General features: G+C 37.3%; 1 protein-coding gene across 1 annotated transcript; it reads right to left on the bottom strand.

Annotated features, from left to right (window-relative positions):
- Positions 1–7,730: 7,730 nt before the first annotated feature.
- On the bottom strand, positions 7,731–19,502 carry LOC141825075 (RING-H2 finger protein ATL67-like). Its single transcript, XM_074712457.1, has 3 exons — positions 19,075–19,502; positions 18,114–18,211; positions 7,731–8,313 (listed from the first exon to the last, which is right to left on the bottom strand). The coding sequence occupies exons 1-3, from the start codon at positions 19,249–19,251 to the stop codon at positions 8,010–8,012; spliced, it is 579 nt and encodes a 192-aa protein (XP_074568558.1). The 5' UTR covers positions 19,252–19,502; the 3' UTR covers positions 7,731–8,009.
- Between the last annotated feature and the right edge of the window lie 1,292 nt (positions 19,503–20,794).

Here is a 20,794-nt window from a genome sequence, read left to right as displayed (position 1 = left end):
AGCTTTTTCAGAAACCATGAACCACATGCTTGACTTTGATAATAAAAAAAAAGGATTAGTTTCAAATGTCTCTAAAATTCAAATTAATTTCACGTGGACTAATCATATCAAGTTTGATTCATATCAAGCTTGGATGTTCGATTTATTAAATAAATAAATAAATTTAAATAATTTATTAAATTAAATAAATAAATTTAAATATATTTATGTTCAATTCGAATTAATATTCATGAACAAAAATTATAAATTATTTTTAATAAAATTTATGAACAAAGTTTATAAATAAAATTTATGAATTATATTTATTATTAAAACTTTTATTAACATAATAAATATAAAAAGAAACTTTCAAGATGAAAAAAAAATTATATTATTAAACTCACCAATCAATCAAATAAATTTAAAAATATAAAATTTTAAATAATTAAATCATCTTGAATTAAAAATTTAATAATATATAAACGAACAAAATTCAAATCAAATTTGAATCAAACTCAAATTTATTAAAAAAAATCAAGTCAAATTTAAACAACCAATTCAACAACTTAATTGTAGACTTGACTTACTTTAATTCAATTACCTTATCAAATAAACTTCGAACACTATAAAATTTAACTTGATTTGATTTGTTTACAGACCTAATTAAACAGTTCTAAATGCCCAAATATGGTCCCATTGGAAAGAAAACCACCATGAGCTGTATATTTGCAATACAACTCTTACAGTTATATATAAAAATGCTTTTGATGGACGTTTAAGAGAAGATTTGAAGAGGTCCCATGTAATAGCCTTCATACATAGCAGCAGAAGGATGCTTTTAACAACCTTCTCAGCAGCCATTGACCAGGTTAAGAAATTATTGTTGGATATGATTTTGCAAGGCAAAATTAAAGTGCCATCGATCGTTGAAAGTCTGATATGACTTCAAAATCGAAATCTACGTTTCGCGTAGATAAATCTAGACTATTAATTTGCTCAAAACCGATTATGGGTGAATGAGAAATTAATTGGCTAAAGTGGTGTCCAAAATAATATTAAGGAAAAGATGGGATTTTAGTCCCACATTGCTAACCGGCGATAGCTAATGTTTCCTTATATGTGTTGCTGTGTTAATGAAGTTAACACAAGAAGCACAGGTACTCTCTATCCATGGGCGAGCTGGTGCTCGCACCTGTGAGCCCGCCACCCGCCACGTGCGCACGTGCGCATGTGCGCAATGGGCGCTTTGTAGGCGCACTTTGCACTTCGCACGTACGCGTCGTCGCGAGGAGCATTGAGGAGCTTAATTTATTGCTCCGGGTGACATTGCAGTGCCTGCGTGGCACTCGGGTGACGTGTCAGGCGCGCATGTGACGTGGCATTGCCTGTGTGGCATCCGCGTGGGCAAGTAGAGGTGACTGTGTTGTTGATTGGGCAGGCAGATGGCAACCGTCGATCAAAGAGGTGTGATGGATCGCTTGTGATGCGATCTGGAGCGGTGGATCGCGAAGAGTCACGATCAGACCGCTTGGGAAGAGACTTGATCTGAAGCGTCGGAGTGAATGGATCCAGATCCGATGGCTGATGGTAATAAGCGAGATCTGAGGGTTGTGTCCCTCAGATCTGATGGATGAGATTCGAGTGGGCTGTGTGAAGGGTTACAACCCTTCAAATTGGACGATCCAGATCGATCCAGCCCAAAGAACACATCCTCTCTTCAAACCCCTTTGATTAGTATAAATAGAACTCTCCAGATGGTGGAAAACTCATCGAATTCATCGATTCAAGCCTTCCTTGTGCATTCATCCATCTAGTGCATTCGGAGTCCAAAAAGCCTACGAGCAAGTTCGTCGGTCTCGGAATTTGGAGTGCTACTATTCCGAGGCGATCGTCGTTGTATCTTGGGAACGAGTTGCTGCTATCCGTTAGCACCAGTAGCGGAGCAATATCGTTTACGGAGATAGTGTCTAACACTAGCCTCGACGATACATATCAGTTTGCGTACTTCCGGAGCTACCGGATATAACAGTCGTAAACGATATTCGTGCAATCTGATATGGCTACCAACGACGTTCCGACGACCGTTCCGACGACCGTTCCAACCGCCATTCCAACCGCCATGCCGCCGACATCAATTCCGCACGGAGAGAAGCCGGAGAAATTCAACGGAGCCGACTTCAAGAGATGGCAGCAAAAGATGCTGTTCTACCTGACAACGCTAAACCTCGTACGGTTTTTGCGTGAAGACCCGCCAGCCGCTACAGATGGTAGCAAGGCTGCTAGCGATGCGTGGTCACACGGAGATTTCCTATGCCGAAATTATATTCTCAACGCATTGGACAACTCGTTGTACAACGTGTATTGTTCATTTGAGACGGCAAAATCTCTGTGGGAGTCACTTGAGAAGAAATACAAGACCGAAAACGCCGGACTGAAGAAATTCATCGTCGGACGGTTTCTGGATTTCAAGATGGTGGATTCCAAGAGCGTGGCATCTCAAGTCCAAGATATGCAATTAATACTGCATGATCTGGATGCCGAAGGAATGAAGCTGAACGAGTCATTCGCGGTGGCCGCGGTAATCGAGAAACTCCCTCCGTCATGGAAGGATTTCAAGAATTACCTCAAGCATAAGCAAAAGGAGATGGGACTGGAAGACCTGATCCTGAGGCTACGAATAGAGGAGGATAATCGAAAGTTATCCGACTCTAGAGGAACAAAGCGGACTATCGACGAGATGTCCAATCTGATTGAGCCGAACGCCAAGAAGACGAAGCAGTTCAAAAAGAAGGCTCAAGTCAAGAAGTTCAAGGGCTCCTGCTACAACTGTGGGAAGTCAGGCCACATGTCCAAGGAGTGCAGACGCCCAAAGAAGCCAACCAGCGGGCCAAAGAATGCAGCGAACCACGTCGCAACCTCTCTTGAGGACCTGGATCTCACTGCAGTCGTGTTCGAAGCCAACATGGTGGACAACCCGAGGCAATGGTGGATCGATACTGGAGCAACCCGTCACGTCTGTTCAGACAAGGATATGTTCTCCAAGTATACCCCGATAAATGGAAGAAAGCTCTATATGGGCAATTCCATGACATCCCCGATTGTTGGACTCGGGAAAGTGGTTCTGAAGATGACGTCTGGGAAGGAGCTAACTCTTATTGATGTGCTTCATGTTCCGGACATCAGAAAGAATTTAGTTTCTGGATCGGCACTTGTTAAAGCCGGATTCAAACTAGTGTTCCAGTCCAACAACTTTGTACTTACGAAGAACGGTGTCTTCGTAGGTAAGGGATATTTGGAACAAAATCTGTTCAAAATGGTTGTAATGACTGTACACCGTGAGTTCAATGGTAATAAAATAAAAGCTTCCAGTTATATTGTTGAGTGTTTCAATTTATGGCATGATCGTCTTGGGCATGTCAATAATAATACGCTGAAACGTCTCGTCAAATTAAATTTATTACCGAACGTCAATGTTGACGAAACACACAAATGTGAAGTGTGTGTGGAAGCTAAATTGACGAAACTACCTTTTCATTCGGTGGAAAGGTCAACGACTCCTCTAGAGTTAATACATAGTGATCTATGTGACTTGAAATTCGTGCAAACTAGAGGAGGTAAAAAGTATTTCATTACTTTTATCGATGACTGCACGAGGTTCTGTTATGTCTTTCTTTTAAGAAGTAAAGACGAAGCCTTAGAGGCGTTCAGAACCTATAAAACAGAAGTTGAAAATCAACTTGACAAACGAATTAAAATAATTCGTAGCGATAGAGGTGGAGAATATGGTGCACCGTTTAATGAATTTTGTTCAGAATCTGGCATTATTCATCAAACAACGGCGCCTTACTCACCTCAATCGAATGGTGTTGCCGAACGTAAAAATCGGACACTAAAGGAGATGATGAATGCCTTGTTGATAAATTCAGGCTTACCTCAGAACTTGTGGGGGGAAGCAATATTATCAGCAAATCACATTCTCAACAAAATCCCTCACAAGAAAAGTGATAAAACTCCATACGAACTATGGAAAGGCCGCGAGCCATCGTACAAATACCTGAAAGTGTGGGGGTGCTTGGCAAAGGTCGAAGTACCTAAACCAAAGCAAGTAAAGATCGGACCTAAAACGTTCGATGCGGTATTTGTCGGATATGCCCATAATAGTAGTGCATATCGTTTCCTAGTTCACAAATCAGACATTCCTGATATTCATGTGGGAACAACCATAGAATCTCGGAATGCGATATTCTTTGAAGAACGTATTCCCAAATAAGAAGGGAAACGTTGAAAGTGATAACAACGGAAGTTCAAACGGAAATGACGTTACCGAACTTAGTTGTTATAAAAGAACTATTGACGATCAAAGCGAAGAGCCACGTCGTAGCAAACGGGCTAGAGTTGAGAAATCGTTCGGGCCAGATTTCATGACTTTCATGTCAGAGATGGACCCAAGAACATTAAGTGAAGCTCTCTCTAGTCCCGATGCTCCAATGTGGAAAGAAGCTGTCAATAGTGAAATCGAGTCCATCATGAATAATCATACTTGGGAATTAGTAGACCTTCCTTCTGGTAATAAACCATTAGGTTGTAAGTGGATACTAAAACGCAAGTATAAAGCTGATGGATCGATTGACAAGTATAAGGCCAGACTTGTAGCCAAGGGGTACAAGCAAGAGGAAGGCCTTGATTACTTCGATACCTACTCACCAGTGACAAGGATTACGTCCATACGAGTGCTAATAGCCATTGCAGCACTGTATGACCTTGAAATACATCAAATGGATGTTAAGACTGCATTCTTAAATGGTGAGTTGGAAGAAGAAATTTATATGGAGCAACCCGAGGGGTTTGTGGCTCCAGGAAATGAGAAGAAGGTGTGTCGACTTGTTAAGTCATTGTACGGACTTAAGCAAGCGCCTAAACAATGGCACGAAAAATTTGACAAAGTAATGCTGTCAAACGAATTCAGAATAAATGAATGTGACAAATGCATTTATGTCAAAAACACACCTGAAGGATATGTAATCGTGTGTCTATACGTAGACGACATGCTAATAATGGGTAGTAATCATGATGTAATCATGACTACAAAGAAAATGTTGACCAAGAATTTCGATATGAAAGATATGGGTCAAGCAGATGTTATATTGGGAATTAAAATTCTCAGGACATCTGATGGGATAGTTTTGACACAATCCCATTATGTAGAGTCAGTATTGAAAAGGTTCAATGCGTATGATCTCTCTACAGTGAAAACACCTATGGATCTAAGTCAACACTTAGCGAAAAACCATGGTGAACCCATATCGCAGTTGGAATATTCTCGGATAATAGGCAGTTTGATGTATCTCACAAACTGCACACGTCCGGATATTGCCTGTGCGGTCAACAAGCTAAGTCGTTTTACGAGTAATCCAAACGACACCCATTGGAAAGCATTAATGCGAGTTCTTAGGTATTTGAAATATACTATGAACTATGGATTACATTATGGAAAATATCCCGCTGTGTTGGAGGGATATTGTGATGCTAATTGGATATCAGATACAAAAGACTCCAAATCCACTAGTGGATATGTATTCACGATCGGTGGGGGAGCAGTATCTTGGAAATCCACTAAGCAGACGTGCATTGCTCGGTCAACTATGGAATCCGAGTTTATAGCACTAGACAAAGCAGCTGAGGAAGCTGAATGGCTGCGGAATTTCTTGGAAGATATTCCGAGCTGGACGAAACCTGTGCCTGCCGTACTGATCCACTGTGATAGTCAATCGGCGATTGGAAGAGCACAGAGTAGTATGTATAATGGTAAGTCACGACATATACGTCGTCGACACAATACCATTAGGCAGTTGATCTCGAACGGAGTGATTGCAATCGACTATGTCAAATCCAAAGATAATTTGGCAGATCCCCTAACGAAGGGGCTAAGTCGAGATCAAGTATACTGCTCATCAAGAGGAATGGGATTAAAAATCTACAACTGAAAACGACTGTAGCGGTAACCCAACCTTGTTGACTGGAGATCCCAAGATCTTGGTTCAATGGGATAACGAAGTTACAGAAGTTGTGTTACAGCACATGAGATATTTTATCTCTATCCCAATCCTAGGATGAATTTGTGCTGTCCTACCACATGTAGTGAGGTTAAGCTTATGCTTTTAATGACTTCTATACCTTATAAGGTGGAGTATGGTAGGATACTCTTGATAGAAGTGTCACCTATGTGAGTGTGAAGACAGGCCGCTTCAATGAAACACTCATGAATCCAAGATGGTGTCCATGGCCGAAACGGAACCAACCATGAGAACCTAAAGTAGGTGAGATAGGTCTCTGTGTGGGTGTTATTGTCTTAGTATACACCAACAGCTGAGCAGTTCAAGACATCACGTTCACTGCGCAGCCTAGTATACTCGATAGCATTCCACTACGGAAGGTTCAAAGCCACAAGCTACCTCTCCTGATGCAGTGACTTATCGATTGGACTCTTGTAAAGTGTCAGCATGCATACATACATTGCATTAATTTCCATTCATGTGGGGGATTGTTGGATATGATTTTGCAAGGCAAAATTAAAGTGCCATCGATCGTTGAAAGTCTGATATGACTTCAAAATCGAAATCTACGTTTCGCGTAGATAAATCTAGACTATTAATTTGCTCAAAACCGATTATGGGTGAATGAGAAATTAATTGGCTAAAGTGGTGTCCAAAATAATATTAAGGAAAAGATGGGATTTTAGTCCCACATTGCTAACCGGCGATAGCTAATGTTTCCTTATATGTGTTGCTGTGTTAATGAAGTTAACACAAGAAGCACAGGTACTCTCTATCCATGGGCGAGCTGGTGCTCGCACCTGTGAGCCCGCCACCCGCCACGTGCGCACGTGCGCATGTGCGCAATGGGCGCTTTGTAGGCGCACTTTGCACTTCGCACGTACGCGTCGTCGCGAGGAGCATTGAGGAGCTTAATTTATTGCTCCGGGTGACATTGCAGTGCCTGCGTGGCACTCGGGTGACGTGTCGGGCGCGCATGTGACGTGGCATTGCCTGTGTGGCATCCGCGTGGGCAAGTAGAGGTGACTGTGTTGTTGATTGGGCAGGCAGATGGCAACCGTCGATCAAAGAGGTGTGATGGATCGCTTGTGATGCGATCTGGAGCGTTGGATCGCGAAGAGTCACGATCAGACCGCTTGGGAAGAGACTTGATCTGAAGCGTCGGAGTGAATGGATCCAGATCCGATGGCTGATGGTAATAAGCGAGATCTGAGGGTTGTGTCCCTCAGATCTGATGGATGAGATTCGAGTGGGCTGTGTGAAGGGTTACAACCCTTCAAATTGGACGATCCAGATCGATCCAGCCCAAAGAACACATCCTCTCTTCAAACCTCTTTGATTAGTATAAATAGAACCCTCCAGATGGTGGAAAACTCATCGAATTCATCGATTCAAGCCTTCCTTGTGCATTCATCCATCTAGTGCATTCGGAGTCCAAAAAGCCTACGAGCAAGTTCGTCGGTCTCGGAATTTGGAGTGCTACTATTCCGAGACGATCGTCGTTGTATCTTGGGAACGAGTTGCTGCTATCCGTTAGCACCAGTAGCGGAGCAATATCGTTTACGGAGATAGTGTCTAACACTAGCCTCGACGATACATATCAGTTTGCGTACTCCCGGAGCTACCGGAGACAACAATTGTTATCGACATGGAAAAGTCAATAGTTCACCTGGTCAACTCTAAAAACACTGAGATAGATACGAGGAGGAAGATTCCTGACTAGATACCAAGCTACCCAAAATTTCACTATCATTTTACATGCGTCGAGCAAATGAAAAGAAGAATTTGAGCAACAGTGCAGCTTTGCTGTTAGCTTCTGAAATCTTGAATGCTATTTAAATGCATGGAAATCAATCACAAGCATGCTGGTTTCCTAACATTTGCGAGGCGAAGAATTTGGTCGGGTCTTCGGATTTTCTTCTCTTGGCGTGGAGCAGTTCAAGTTCAAGAAGGATTTCTCGCCTGACTGCGTGATGATTACACAAATTGGTCACCTTGATGAGATACAGTTCTCTGGGTTTCACCGGACTCTGAGAACTGAGACTGGCATGGATCTGAACCAAGAGCTTCTGACGGAGAAAAGGGCCTGGCGGGTGGACAGTAGAGAGGCTGCATGGATCGCTTTCTATCGGGAGAATCTCGCAAGGAAATTCTACAGACAGGGCATGTTGAATGTTGTTTCAGCCATACATCTATGCAAATGACATGGAAAGTATGCCCACAAAAAGGTAGAATGCGCAAGACATCCTTCTCTTGGTACTCTGCCAGACACACTGTACACCTACCCAAAGCCAAAAGCGAAAAATGAGTTAGGGGTTCCAAGGATGCTCATCCCTAGCACCAAAACAATATAAACATAAAATTTCAAAAGGCGACAAAGGGCAACAAACTTAACCAAATATTCATCGAAAAGAAAAGGCCTAAGGTGTGGGTGTGGGCACCAAATTGGTGGAGAATAAACACTGTTTTTTTTCAACAACCTGTTTGATGGTGCATTTTGGGCAGAGTGCGCGTGAGGAAAATTTTGTAAGGTTGTTGTCATGTCTCCTTCATACTTTGAGCATTGAGTCGTTAGAAAGAAACATGTAAAAAAAAAATTATATAACAAAGATAAAAATGTTAAAAATGATGTGAAGAGTTACCAAAAAGGATAATTTTATTTTTAAAAAAATACTAATGTCCAAGTGTGATGATTAAAAAAACTTATATGGTACGGACATATTCAAAGACATCTAATAAACTCAACAATTAAAAAAATTAACTTGATTAAAGTTGAAGGAATAAGAGTCAGATAGAGACCAAAAAACATTAGTTAATGTAATAAATAAATAATTTAATCTTCTAAATATTACTAGTGGATGGGAAAAGGGTAGATAGAGAGCAAAAGGAATTAGTTAATGCAATAAAAAAAATTAATCATTTAAATATTCCTAGAGGAAGGAATAAGATTCATATAAGCAACCTATGGTTGAGACATACACAGCTTGGCATAAGATTCATGTAACCAACCTTAAATAGTTGGGACATCTATGGCTTGGTATACATTCATATGGATGACCTAAAATTATTGGGACATCGACGACGAGCTAGGGAGAAGTAAGATTCATGTAGCTGATCTAAAATAATTAATTCACAGCGTGGGGTAAAATTCATGTAGCCAACCTAAAATAGTTGGGACATTCACAGATTGGGACAAGATTCATGTAGCCACCCTAAACAGTTGGGACATCCGCAGTTTGGGATGTAACCGGCCTGGCCTGAAATAGTTGGGATATACCTGCTTGATAGACAATGATGATGATGACTAACTATTACCAGTATATGGAATTATCCACATTTAGAAATACAACTTTCTTTTCTGGCTTATTCTATTGCAATGGAACATTTATTTCAGAAGAGTTACAGGAATTGTGATGTAGAACTTTTAGGAAAGATGGAATAATTGAGAAAGAGATTAGAAGGAAACTTAGATAGAGGGAATGATTGAGGAAAAAAAGCAGCACCAAAATTAACAATCAATGAAGAAAAAGACTCATATGCTGAATATAGTCAGCCAAAGTTAGGTATACCACATAGTTTATTTAATTCCAAGGGACAGTAAAAAAGTTATATCAGTTGATGATTAAGAAGTAGCTTCAAATTCCAGAAAACAGCTCTAAAATAATATATCAGAAACTATATAGTTCAACATGAATATTTAATTCTAGGCATTTGGGTAGTTTTGGCATATGACTGAGTTTAAAGTTAAATTTGGTTGTGATCTAACAAGCCTGCCAAGTTTACAAGTGCAGGTAACTTGACTTATGACGAAGTCCTGATTGAAAATCAGGCAATGGTAAAGTCCTAATTGGGAACTAAACGATGGAAGTCCTAGCGAGGTTAGGCAGTGCAAGTCCTCGTTGGGAATTAAGGGGTGAAAGTCCTAATGAGGCAAAGCGGTGTAAGTCCCAATTGGGAACCAGACAGTAGAAGTCCTAACAAGGCTAGACGGTGCAAGTGTTGATTGAAAACCAGATAGTGAAAGTCCTGATTGGGAACAAAGCAGAAGACAAGTCTTGATTGGGAACTAAGTAGAAGAGTCCTAGTTGGGAACTAGACAGCACAAGCCTAAATGGAGGCGGCTGGAAGCTGTGGCTTGGCAGACAAATCCAAGTGGAGGCAGTTGGGAACTGTAGCTTGGCAAATCACACTACATGGGTCAACTAAGAGCTAAACATCTAGCCAATGTACGCGCGAGTAAAATTAAAATTAATATCATACTGATTACGCATATTAAGTGCAGGGAAACAAAACTCGACGGTTCCAGACAACCGAGAGGGAGCTCGAGCAATTGGCTGGAAATAACCCTAGGCAACTGGCTGGAAATAACCTTCGACCGTTGGAGTTGAGGTCTCACAGGCAACTAGAGCAAGGGACGAGTGACCACAACGTCCAAGTGACCGTAGATGCTTCCAAACGATCGATATAAATGGAATCCTACGATACGGGAAAGTTAAATCAAAGAAGGAAGTTGACCTAGCTCTAAGCGACTGGGAGTCCCAATCGATCGAGATCGCAAATAATATTTATTACTGAATAAACATTGCAATTGTGTTAGCAGACTTCCAAAAGCGGCCGGGGATGGTCCAGTCAACTAGAAGGTATCGCGTCAACATCCAAAGAAGACCTATAAAGAAGCCACGAGGCAAAGCTTTCAAGCATCTCATTCTCAATCATTCTCAATTCAATGTGCTCATGCTCACATTCAATGCTCTTCGGACGGTACTTCGATCACATGCTGCAATATCACACTTCATTTTTCAAATATGGCAACTCGAGCATAACACTATCAGTACATTGTTGTCGTACATTATTGTATTCTTGTGTGTTTTATTTTTAGATTCTTTTTAAAGTTTCTCCACCTCTAGAATCTTTCTAAAAATGAGTTAATTATAATAAAAATCAATTTGTTTATGTCATACGTCCTTACAAATTATGTTATAGAAATCTTACAAGCTTAACTTAGAAAACATTATTATCAAGCTAGTCATATACCTGCTTTAATTATTTATTCCTTTTCCACTATATTACTCTATCTATATTGTTCAGAATTATTTTCGTCCTTTAAAACTCATAAAATTCATAATGTAATTCACCCCCCTCTAGTGTCGAATTCGATCCTACAAGGAGCACAAACACTTCATAAAAAAATTTGAGATGTCTAAATGATGCATTAAAATAGGAAAAACAAAAAAAGGAAATTAATTATAAGATAAAGTTGTGAGTAAATGCCCCAAACAATAACGACATCATAATGCTAATTTATTCCCATCAGTAGAATTGTTAATTATAAAGGACATTGTAAGACCGTTGTTGTCACTAGAGGGGGTTGAATAACGAATCTCATTTTTCGTTGATCGCATGCTCGTATGCAATTATTAGTGCAATAGAAAATACAAAACACAACAAAAGAAACAAGCACACAACACCTAAATTTACTTGATTCACAACTCGGACTACTACTTCTAGGTCTATATGTCTCACTGTAGACGCACTATCTTTCTTCTTACGGGACACCTTCCGAAGATGGAGAAATCTCTTATAAAGTCCCAAACAATAACCACATCATAATGCTAATTTATTCCCGTCACTACAACTATTGACTAAAATGGGCATTCTAGGACCATTGTTGTCACTAGAGGGATTGAATAACGAGTCTTGTTTTTCATTGATCGCATGCTCGTCTATAATTATTAACGTAGTGGAAAATACAAAACACAAAAATACAACAAAAGAAACAAGCACACAACACTTGAATTTAGTTGATTCATAACCCTGAGCTGTTACTTCAACGCCTATATGTCTCACCACAGACCCACTATCTTTCTCCTTACCATATACAATCCAGAGGAAGAGAAACCTCTTACAAAGTCCTAATTCTTATAGTGATACAACCAAATACAATAATAAAGATGTAGTAAAATAAACTTTACAAACACTTGATCATTTGGTTGTTGTAGGAGTTGTTTCGAGATGCTTTCCAGCGGCCTTAGAATGGAACCACCCTGGACGAATCTCCAAAAGCCTATCTATATCTGAGATGAACTAGATGTAACGCCTGAAAAATCTCAAAAATAATTTTAGAAATATTCTATGATTTTTCTAAAATTTTAGAATATTTTTCTGGAATTTTTGGAGTAGCAGAAGTAGCAAAAATAAATAGGAAGAAAAACGTCCAAGGCAGGATTTGAACCCGCAACCTTTAGAAATATACAACTTCTAAAATATCTCCTATAACCAAAGGACCTAGCAATCTGTTCCAAATAAGAAGGAACCGAATTTTTATTTATCGGCGAATTAGGTCTAGGCATCACTTAATATAAATAGGAGGCTTGAGAGAGGGTTTTGATTATCTTCGAAAACCCTTCCCTCACCTCTCGCCCAGAACGCCGTCGCCCTCTTTTATCCTCCCTCTCGGCGCCCAAATCCGAAGAACGAGGAGTCCGTCCCCTAGGATTAAGAGGAAGATTTCCGGAGAACTTCTTCTACAAGGACGCTCCTCTCCGCGAGGAGTACGCGTAGATATAGGAAGATCGCCGAGAAAATCTTCTTCTCTAACGGAAGAATTGTAAGGAAATTAGAACAAAAGATAAGTACATCTCACCTGCAGTATAAGTTGTTTTCGTATTGTTCTTTCGCATGATTATGTTAAGCTTTCCATGACATGATTTCTGTTAAACATGAATGTATTTATATGTATGCTCTTTCCATGACATGATTTATGTTAGACGTGAATGTATTTATGTGTTCTTCCTCTAGTATGATTCATGTTAAAATATGAATATATATATGTTCTTTCCATAGCATGATTTAGAATTTAACCATGAATATGTAAATTATTCTTCCTATTTAGGAGGGAAGTAAAGCATGATAAATGATTGATAAAAGGGCAAAGATATAGTAAGTAAAAGTATAAGAACTTTATGATATGTAAAGAAATGTATTTTACTTTTAAGAGGCGGGTATCGGGCCAAAGGTTCGCCCATAAGGAAAGGAATTCCAGGCCAAAGGTCGCCTGATAAGATAAGTCCTCTGGTAGTATTCGGTGGCTAGCTACCCCGAGTTCTATCAGAGATGCGCGCATTGATACTCCGCCAGGGCCCATAAGTATGTTTAAGTATGTTTACTTATTTTCAAATGTATGACTTTTCAAATATAAAGAAACCAAGAAATTTTCTATGCAATACAAGTATTTCCATGTTCAGGTAGTTTCTGGTTAAGTACATGTCTTTATAACTACAAGTTATTTCCTGTTTAAAAGAAAGCATGCAATGATTTTCGTTGTTTTGTGAGATTAGGTATGTACTTACTAAGCTTTGCTTATAGTTGCATTCCTTATACTGCAGATAGAGGTAAAGAAAAGCGTTAAGCAACGGGAGGCAGCAGGAGCAGTGTTCGATGTGTGTGGCGGCGGAACCGCGGATTAGAATAAATAAATAAAAACCATGCTTAGTATTGATTATGTCTTTTATAGTAATCGCTTCCGCATCATAAGAGTTGAACAGTTGTTTTATTTCATTAAGAATAATAACTTTCCGTTATTTTAAGAATATTTCTTTTTAAAATTTATCTATGGAAATTTCTATTTAGGATTTAATAATGTTAAAGTAAGTAGCATCCCCTATATGTAGGAAGGGGGGGATGTTACCCTAGACAAGACCATGTTTCAGAATCGATGGTTCAATGATTCCTGACGGGTCAATCCATAACCTTAACAATCCAAGACAGTTACGATTCACAATTCGGAACCGTTGATTCACGATTCGTCATGGTTCAAGATTATTATTATTAAAAGTAAAAAATTATAAATTTATAAAAATTAAAATAAAGAAGGGCTTGTACTTATTTAAGTTGCATACGTATCCCCTAGGATATGAGGGAATCAAACCTCACGTAGTTAGTTTACCTTTTTACTTTGTGAAGGGCTTGTTACTCACTTCTATTTTTCGTTCCTTCGGTATCAAAGTCTTCTACTTCTTCATCTGAAAGTTGCATTACTTGTATTCTTTTTTCAACTTAGTCCAATCATCAAGTAATGCTTAGGCTTCCAAAGACTCGAGAGACAAAGTAGATCATCGTTCATTCAATATATTACCTCCGGAACTAACAACGGTTGACGTTGGATAAGTTAAAAAAAATTTTGTGATGATGGAGAGAATCGAAAAACTTTGAGTCTTCAATAACCATCATTGTAGAATATCAAATCCGACTTGCTATATGTTGCATTAAAATCAAAAGAAATTGTAAAATAATTCGTAAGTTCCTGTCTGGAACTTGAGGATCCACGTGGACGTTTCCGTTTTCATTCTTTTAATAAAAATTATACTTTTATAAGTTTTGAACTACTACTAGTAAAAGTACTAATATTTTGTATTTCAGAAATTGTTAGTTTCTAATCCATATTTTATACTATAATCTTTATAAATTGCATATAAATTATTTCTAGTTTAATGTATAATACTAGCAAGATCAAGAGAAGAAGTCTTTAAAAGAAATTAAAACATCATAATACAAAACTAATATTTCCTGTAAAACTTCTAATTTAAGTTTAGGGTTGAAGGCAAATGCAACTAAATAAATTTCAAGAATTAAAAATATATATATTCTCATTTTGCTTTCATTGCTAATACATAAGAAGATAAAAATGTGTTCGTACTATATTCATTTAAAACTAATATTATCTACAAAAATTCACCATAACTAAATGAGAAGTAAGATAATAAATACCGAAAAGTTATTCGGTTGCATCATTAAATAATTTTTAAATCTCACAAATACTACTATATATATTTTATTAGTGTGAAAATAAATATATATTAGTATTATTACTTTGTATAAAAAATGAATATAATAATTTTCTATATTGAAATGAATCTTATAATAATTGATAGAATGAATTCCAATGTGTTAGTTCATCACGTGAAAAATTTTTAGATCTCATTCCATAACTTTTACAAAATCTACTCCATTGTTTCATTATAGTATGATGTGACTATAAATAAGAAATAACACTTCTAATTGGTTTAATATTTCTAAAATTTTTAATCTATCTTGAACATATAAATTTAAACATGACATACACAACGAACATGACATAATAGATTGATATATAAATTTAAGTTGTTCAATACTAATAGTATTAGAACTAACATTATCAAATAATATTGAAAACATTTTAGAAGTTAATTTATATTCTTCTAAAATTAAATATAATAATTGAGAGATGTTGTGAGTACTATGTGATTCATCAAAAACTCTATATTCTAACAAACGTTTTTGAATTTTCCATGAGTTATCGATCCAATGGCAAGTCACACTCATATACAAATGTGTTTACCAATGATCACTTCAAATATCAAAACATAAAAAAATTTATTATTTAATTTATTAAATTCTTTAATTAAATCTTTTTTCCCTTGCCTTACTAATCTTTTAATTGTACGAGTAAGTATTATTTGAAGAACACGTTTAGCAAATGGATTCAATGATTCTTTAGCAAAATCTTCAAAGTGCATTTAGACCCAAAACTAAAAGAAAAATGATCTATGGAAACAAATTTAATTAATGATTCTCTTAATTTATTATCAGAATACATAAATAAATTGAAATTGATACCTCTATTAGTCAAGGAAATTCTGGATAATTGCATTTGAGCGATTCCATATTCCATCGGGTGCTTCGTTTCAATGTGTCATTTCAATGAGTCATAGCCGTCGCTCGCTTGAAATTTGTAGAAGGTTTTGCAATACTTACATTTTGCACATAATTCTCTAAACGGAAGAGTGGCCTTCTCAAAATGTTTAGTAAAAATAGACGATTTTAAAGGAGCATCTCAAACTTGAGAAGCATTGCCATAGGTACTTCCTTTGTCTCGAGTGTTGGAACTTGCTTGGGCTCATCATCAGTAAATTGAATATCACGATTTTCATTCGGATTGATTATTTCTTTGTCATTCTGAGATCGAGATGATAAACCTCCTCCTTCTATTATAATTGTAGAATTGAAGTCGAAAGCGTGTAGAATTGAAATTGAAAGCGATTGAGATTTCAGAATTGAGAATGAAAATAGAGAAGATAATGAGGAAATGATGAAATGAGCTCCTTATTTATAGAGTTTAAAGAGTAACAAATATCATATCGTAGCCATTGATCAAAAATTGATTAAATAATCTCAACCGTTAAAAAAATATTAAAAATATCCCACCCCATCCCCCTCTTTTAACGGATTGATTCGGCAATTCCAACGGTCGGAATCAGTGATTCAAACGGCTATAAATAAAAATATATAAAACCCCCATTGAACCAGCGGTTGTTCAGTGGTTAACAGTTTGTTCGACGATTACGAGCCGATCCACCGGTTCGGTAGTTAACCGCCAGTTCGACGATTAATTTTGGCCTTGAACTGTAATCAGCCTATATGGTTCAGGCCCGCCGACCCAGGTCAACAGATAACTGACCCATTGACCCGGTTACGGGCCCGGGCTAAGTCTAGTTAGGATCCGATTATAGGCTCGGGTCGGGTCCGATTAGGACTCGGGTCGGGATCGAGTCTACGAACAACTTACAAACTTTTATCTGGCAAGCTCGCATCTTTAGAATCCTCATTAATCACTTATCGAAATAACCATCAGTCAACTATTTATAGTCCATTAGTCGACTGTGTCTTAAGAGTAGACTTTTGAACATTCTATTCATTCTGAAAAAATATCGATTGACTCAAAAATGTTTCTATGATGATTTTATCGTCTCCAATCGACTACAGTAGTCCACTCAAAATCTTTCTATTCGATTTTCATGCTGCAGAACACTGATCATCGAGTCGACACTATACATGTAGTCGATCGACAGTGCAATCGACTAGTAATGTTCGAGCAGTCAACTATTACTATTTACATTGCTGAAAACACTATTCACGTGCTGAAAATACTATTCGCATGCTGGGAATACTATTCAAACTAAATTCTCTTATGTCAAAAGATCTCAAGTCTTCAGGACTTCCTCGTATGGCTTATATAGGTCAACCTTAACTTACTAGGACCTCATCCTTGCCTAGTATCGAGTTTACCTCAATCTATTAGGACTTCCCTTGCCTCAAGACTCCTCATCTTTGGACTTCACCCATTGTCTAACATCAAGTTACCCTTGATATGCCAGGACTTTTATCGCCAACACCAATTGAACATCAACTGTCAAGTGTTCAGTCAATCGTGACTCATTTGAACTTCTCCCTTACAATTCCCTATTGGACTTTCATTTGTTAGGTGTCCAGTAAATCGTAACCCACTTAGACAATCGTAACCCACTTAGAATTCTCTCTTGTCAACTCCTGTTGGACTTCCAACTGCTAAGTATCAAGTCAACTGTGATCCACTTGGACTTCTTCACTGTTAAGTATTCGATCAACCTTGACCTACTTGACATCTTGTGCAATTGATCAAACATCGAACCCAATTTAAACTTAGTTAACCTTAACTAGAGATCGATTGCATTAACAAACATATCTAAATAAAATTAAACGTGTGGGTAGTTATTGACCTAAAAGTTGCTATATCGAAAGATGAGAAGAATATTAACTTTGATGACTATGGATCATGTAAGTTTCCTTTGCCAAAGAATATTCACATTCGTAGAAACTAATCACCAGTGCAATATCACACAACTATAATGTTCATTCTTCAATGGTAGCCACATGTTCTTGAAAAGATTCCTGTGTATGGTTGTACCTTAATTGGCTTGAAGACCTAATAGATTCCACAATAGCATGGTAACTAGGATTCAATATCCCTTCATCCTCATTTCTCACTAATTTTCCAATAGGAAAGGGGAAAACAGAGGAGGGTTTTCAGAAGCTTCAGAGGTTTTTTTAGATGATGGCATATGCACAAAATAGATTGGAGATTCTTGTGTATGGTTGTACCGTAATTGGCTTGAAGACCTATTAGATTCCACAGTAGCATGGTATTGGGTTTAGCTTTAGTTAGCAAAGTAGCATACTATAAAGAACTGTGCATTGAATATGGACATGCCAAAATAAGAAACTTACTGTGTATCTTGTCCAGAAGAAAAAGGATGAGCCCCAAATTTCTTTGTTGGAAAGCTAGCAACTGTAACTGGTTCCAAGCCATGGACCCCACGTTCCAGCTGTTTTGTGAGGGGGAAAAAAATAGAAATCATGAGGCAATTAACCGTGTTTGAATATCATAGATGTGTAACTGAGTGTCATCCAGAAGAAACCTATCAGGCTTTTCCAGGCAAGGAACTCAAGTGCCAGGAAAGTAAAACAGTGAAATAAAATATTATATTAACTGGTTTTTTATTTTGTGATTCCAGATTATCTCAAAATGAATAGCAAAAAACAAACAGAATACCAAAATGACAGACATAAAATGAAAAGAAAATCAAACTAAAAAATATATTGATTAAAAGAGCGTGTTCAATATTACAAGGTAGGAGAAAACTAAACTTCCATTCTTTCAAACTTTTATCTGCGATTATTGCTAGAAATTGGAGGGCATTTGACACAAACAGAAAGAAGTGCAATAATATGATGTAAAAGGACAGAAAGAATCGCAAACTGGCAGCCAACATCCCCAATATACAGGATCTGTGGAAAAAGACCTTTCATTCCACCTCAAAAGCAACACCATATATCACCAATTTTACAAATTTCGTTTTAGCTTGTTTGGAACTAATTTCGTTGGGGAACAAATTCATAATAAATTTATTTTCGATTCTCATTGTTGGATATAAGCGAGAAAATGAGAATTGAAAATTCATTTATGTTTGGAATCAAGTATATCGACATATTTTGTAGAATACTGGAGCGTTCTTTAGTCTCGTGAATTCATGAAACAGAAATTAAAGTAATTTTCATCGATTCAAAATTTTTTATTGGACAGTAGATTCTAATTCCCTCTTTCTATCAAACATATAAATCTGTTAGTTCCTCAAGCACACCGATCTCACCGAAAAGAAAATGCGTAGCGGTCATTAAGGAAACTTACAGCAAATGAACCCACAATGCCAAGGTCAGATCTGGAGGCGTCGGTAGGAAGCGACATTCTTGAGTTCCTGAGGTGGATTCTCGCACAGATGAGTCGCGTGCACACGAAAACTATGAACATGGTGCTCACCGCGAATCCGATCACCGTCATGACCAGGTTAAGCCCCGGCCAGATCATGATTCCTCCTGTTCTTCCCTTACTCCTCCCCTCCTCCTACCTCATCAAAGGCGGGATGCCGATAAAGGCAGCACCCTTTCCTCAAAATGTACCGAGATTTCCCGGAAATTACTCCGCGATAAGTATCGCAAATCACTGAAGCCAAAAGATGGCATCAGTGATCGGAACCCTATCCGGAGGTATAGGGAAGAAGCATTCGCCGCCGGAGAGGAGGAAGGGGAGGAGATCTGCCGAGCGCGGCCACGAGGGAATCCTACTGCCAGTGGCTCCAGTACTCTATTTGTAACCCTACACCGTAATATCCTCTTTCCTAAAATGAATATTTTTTATTTTACTTTTTAACGAAAGCCCGTCATTTTAGGAAAATTATGTTTCAGTTAAGTCCATACGTTCAAAAAGCCTCAAATAATTTTCAAATATTTTTAAGACTGTTCAGAAATTAAAACTCAAAGAAAATCAAATAAAGGATGTAATTTTTTTAAAGAAAAAGTATGAATATGAATATGTATTTTTGTGTTTTTTTATACATAATAATATTTTATTTGACTTTTTTTATTTATCATTAGCAACGTCTATAAATTTAGTTTAAAATTTTTCAAAAGACCATAAATTTTAATATACTTACTTTTTTAAATTTCAATATATATTCTAAAACAAGTATGCGATATAATATTTGAATTAAATATGATAGGCTCGATAAATTGATCGATAAGGTAATTTCTTTCTTGGTTTCTCTATGTTACAATGGCACATAAGCCTTGGAAGTGCATGTTCTAATCAAGATCATCTACCGCTAAGAGAGTTTGTAAGCGAACTCTAATTTGCAAAAAGGATGTATACTAATTGTTTATTATCTATGGAATAATTAAACAAAATCACTCGGTCTTTAGCATATAACAATATGATGTAAAAGACCTGAATTTTGAGAGATCATAATTTTTAATTCGGACTGAACCACGGGACCTTTAACATATCAAATTGAAATTCGTTCAGAAAATTACAAATGCATATTGGGTGTAATCGGTAATAGTAGCTCAGTCTAAAGCAAAACATATATATATATATATATATATATATATATATAATCTAAAATCTTTTAGGAGGCTTTAAATAGTTTTTAATCATTGTATTAAAGTTATTTTCATATTTGCATCATTAAGATTTTGAGATTTTTAAATCTTTATTTAGTTGTTGTTATGACATTATTTTTATTTTGAATCAATTTTATTCAATTAAATCTAGAGACGATTGGTTGTACATATTTGATGATTTTTGATATTTTCTCTGAATTTTGGTATGAAAATGAATCTATATAAAATAATTGATATTCTGTCCAATGTCAATATCCTAGATGGTCATGATCAATACTCTAGATACTTTTATAGATACTATCATCGACGAATCTATTTTGAAACTATACGAAGATCCGACAAGTGACTCTTAATTAACCTTTCTCATATAGGGTTTAAGATCAATGGATTTCAAGGTGGCTCAAGGTATATGTTCATTAGTATAATTAATCCCTAATGAAGCTATCTAAAGG

The sequence above is a fragment of the Curcuma longa genome, chromosome 3 (genome assembly GCF_044706935.1).
Source record: "Curcuma longa cultivar G26 ecotype Majalengka, Jawa Barat chromosome 3, ITB_CL_G26_1.1, whole genome shotgun sequence".
Taxonomy (NCBI): Eukaryota; Viridiplantae; Streptophyta; class Magnoliopsida; order Zingiberales; family Zingiberaceae; genus Curcuma; species Curcuma longa.
Note: the sequence above shows the minus strand (reverse complement) of the source record. Positions and strands in the feature narration are given on the sequence as shown.

Excerpts from the sequence above, each read along its gene's own strand:
- LOC141825075 (XM_074712457.1), bottom strand. The coding sequence starts at position 19,251 with ATGATCTGGCCGGGGCTTAACCTGGTCATGACGGTGATCGGATTCGCG. Across the intron at positions 18,212-19,074 it reads GCATTGTGGGTTCATTTGCT|CTGGAACGTGGGGTCCATGG; the intron begins GTAAGTTTCCTT and ends CTCACAAAACAG. Across the intron at positions 8,314-18,113 it reads TCTTCTGGACAAGATACACA|GTGTACAGTGTGTCTGGCAG; the intron begins GTAAGTTTCTTA and ends GGCTTTGGGTAG.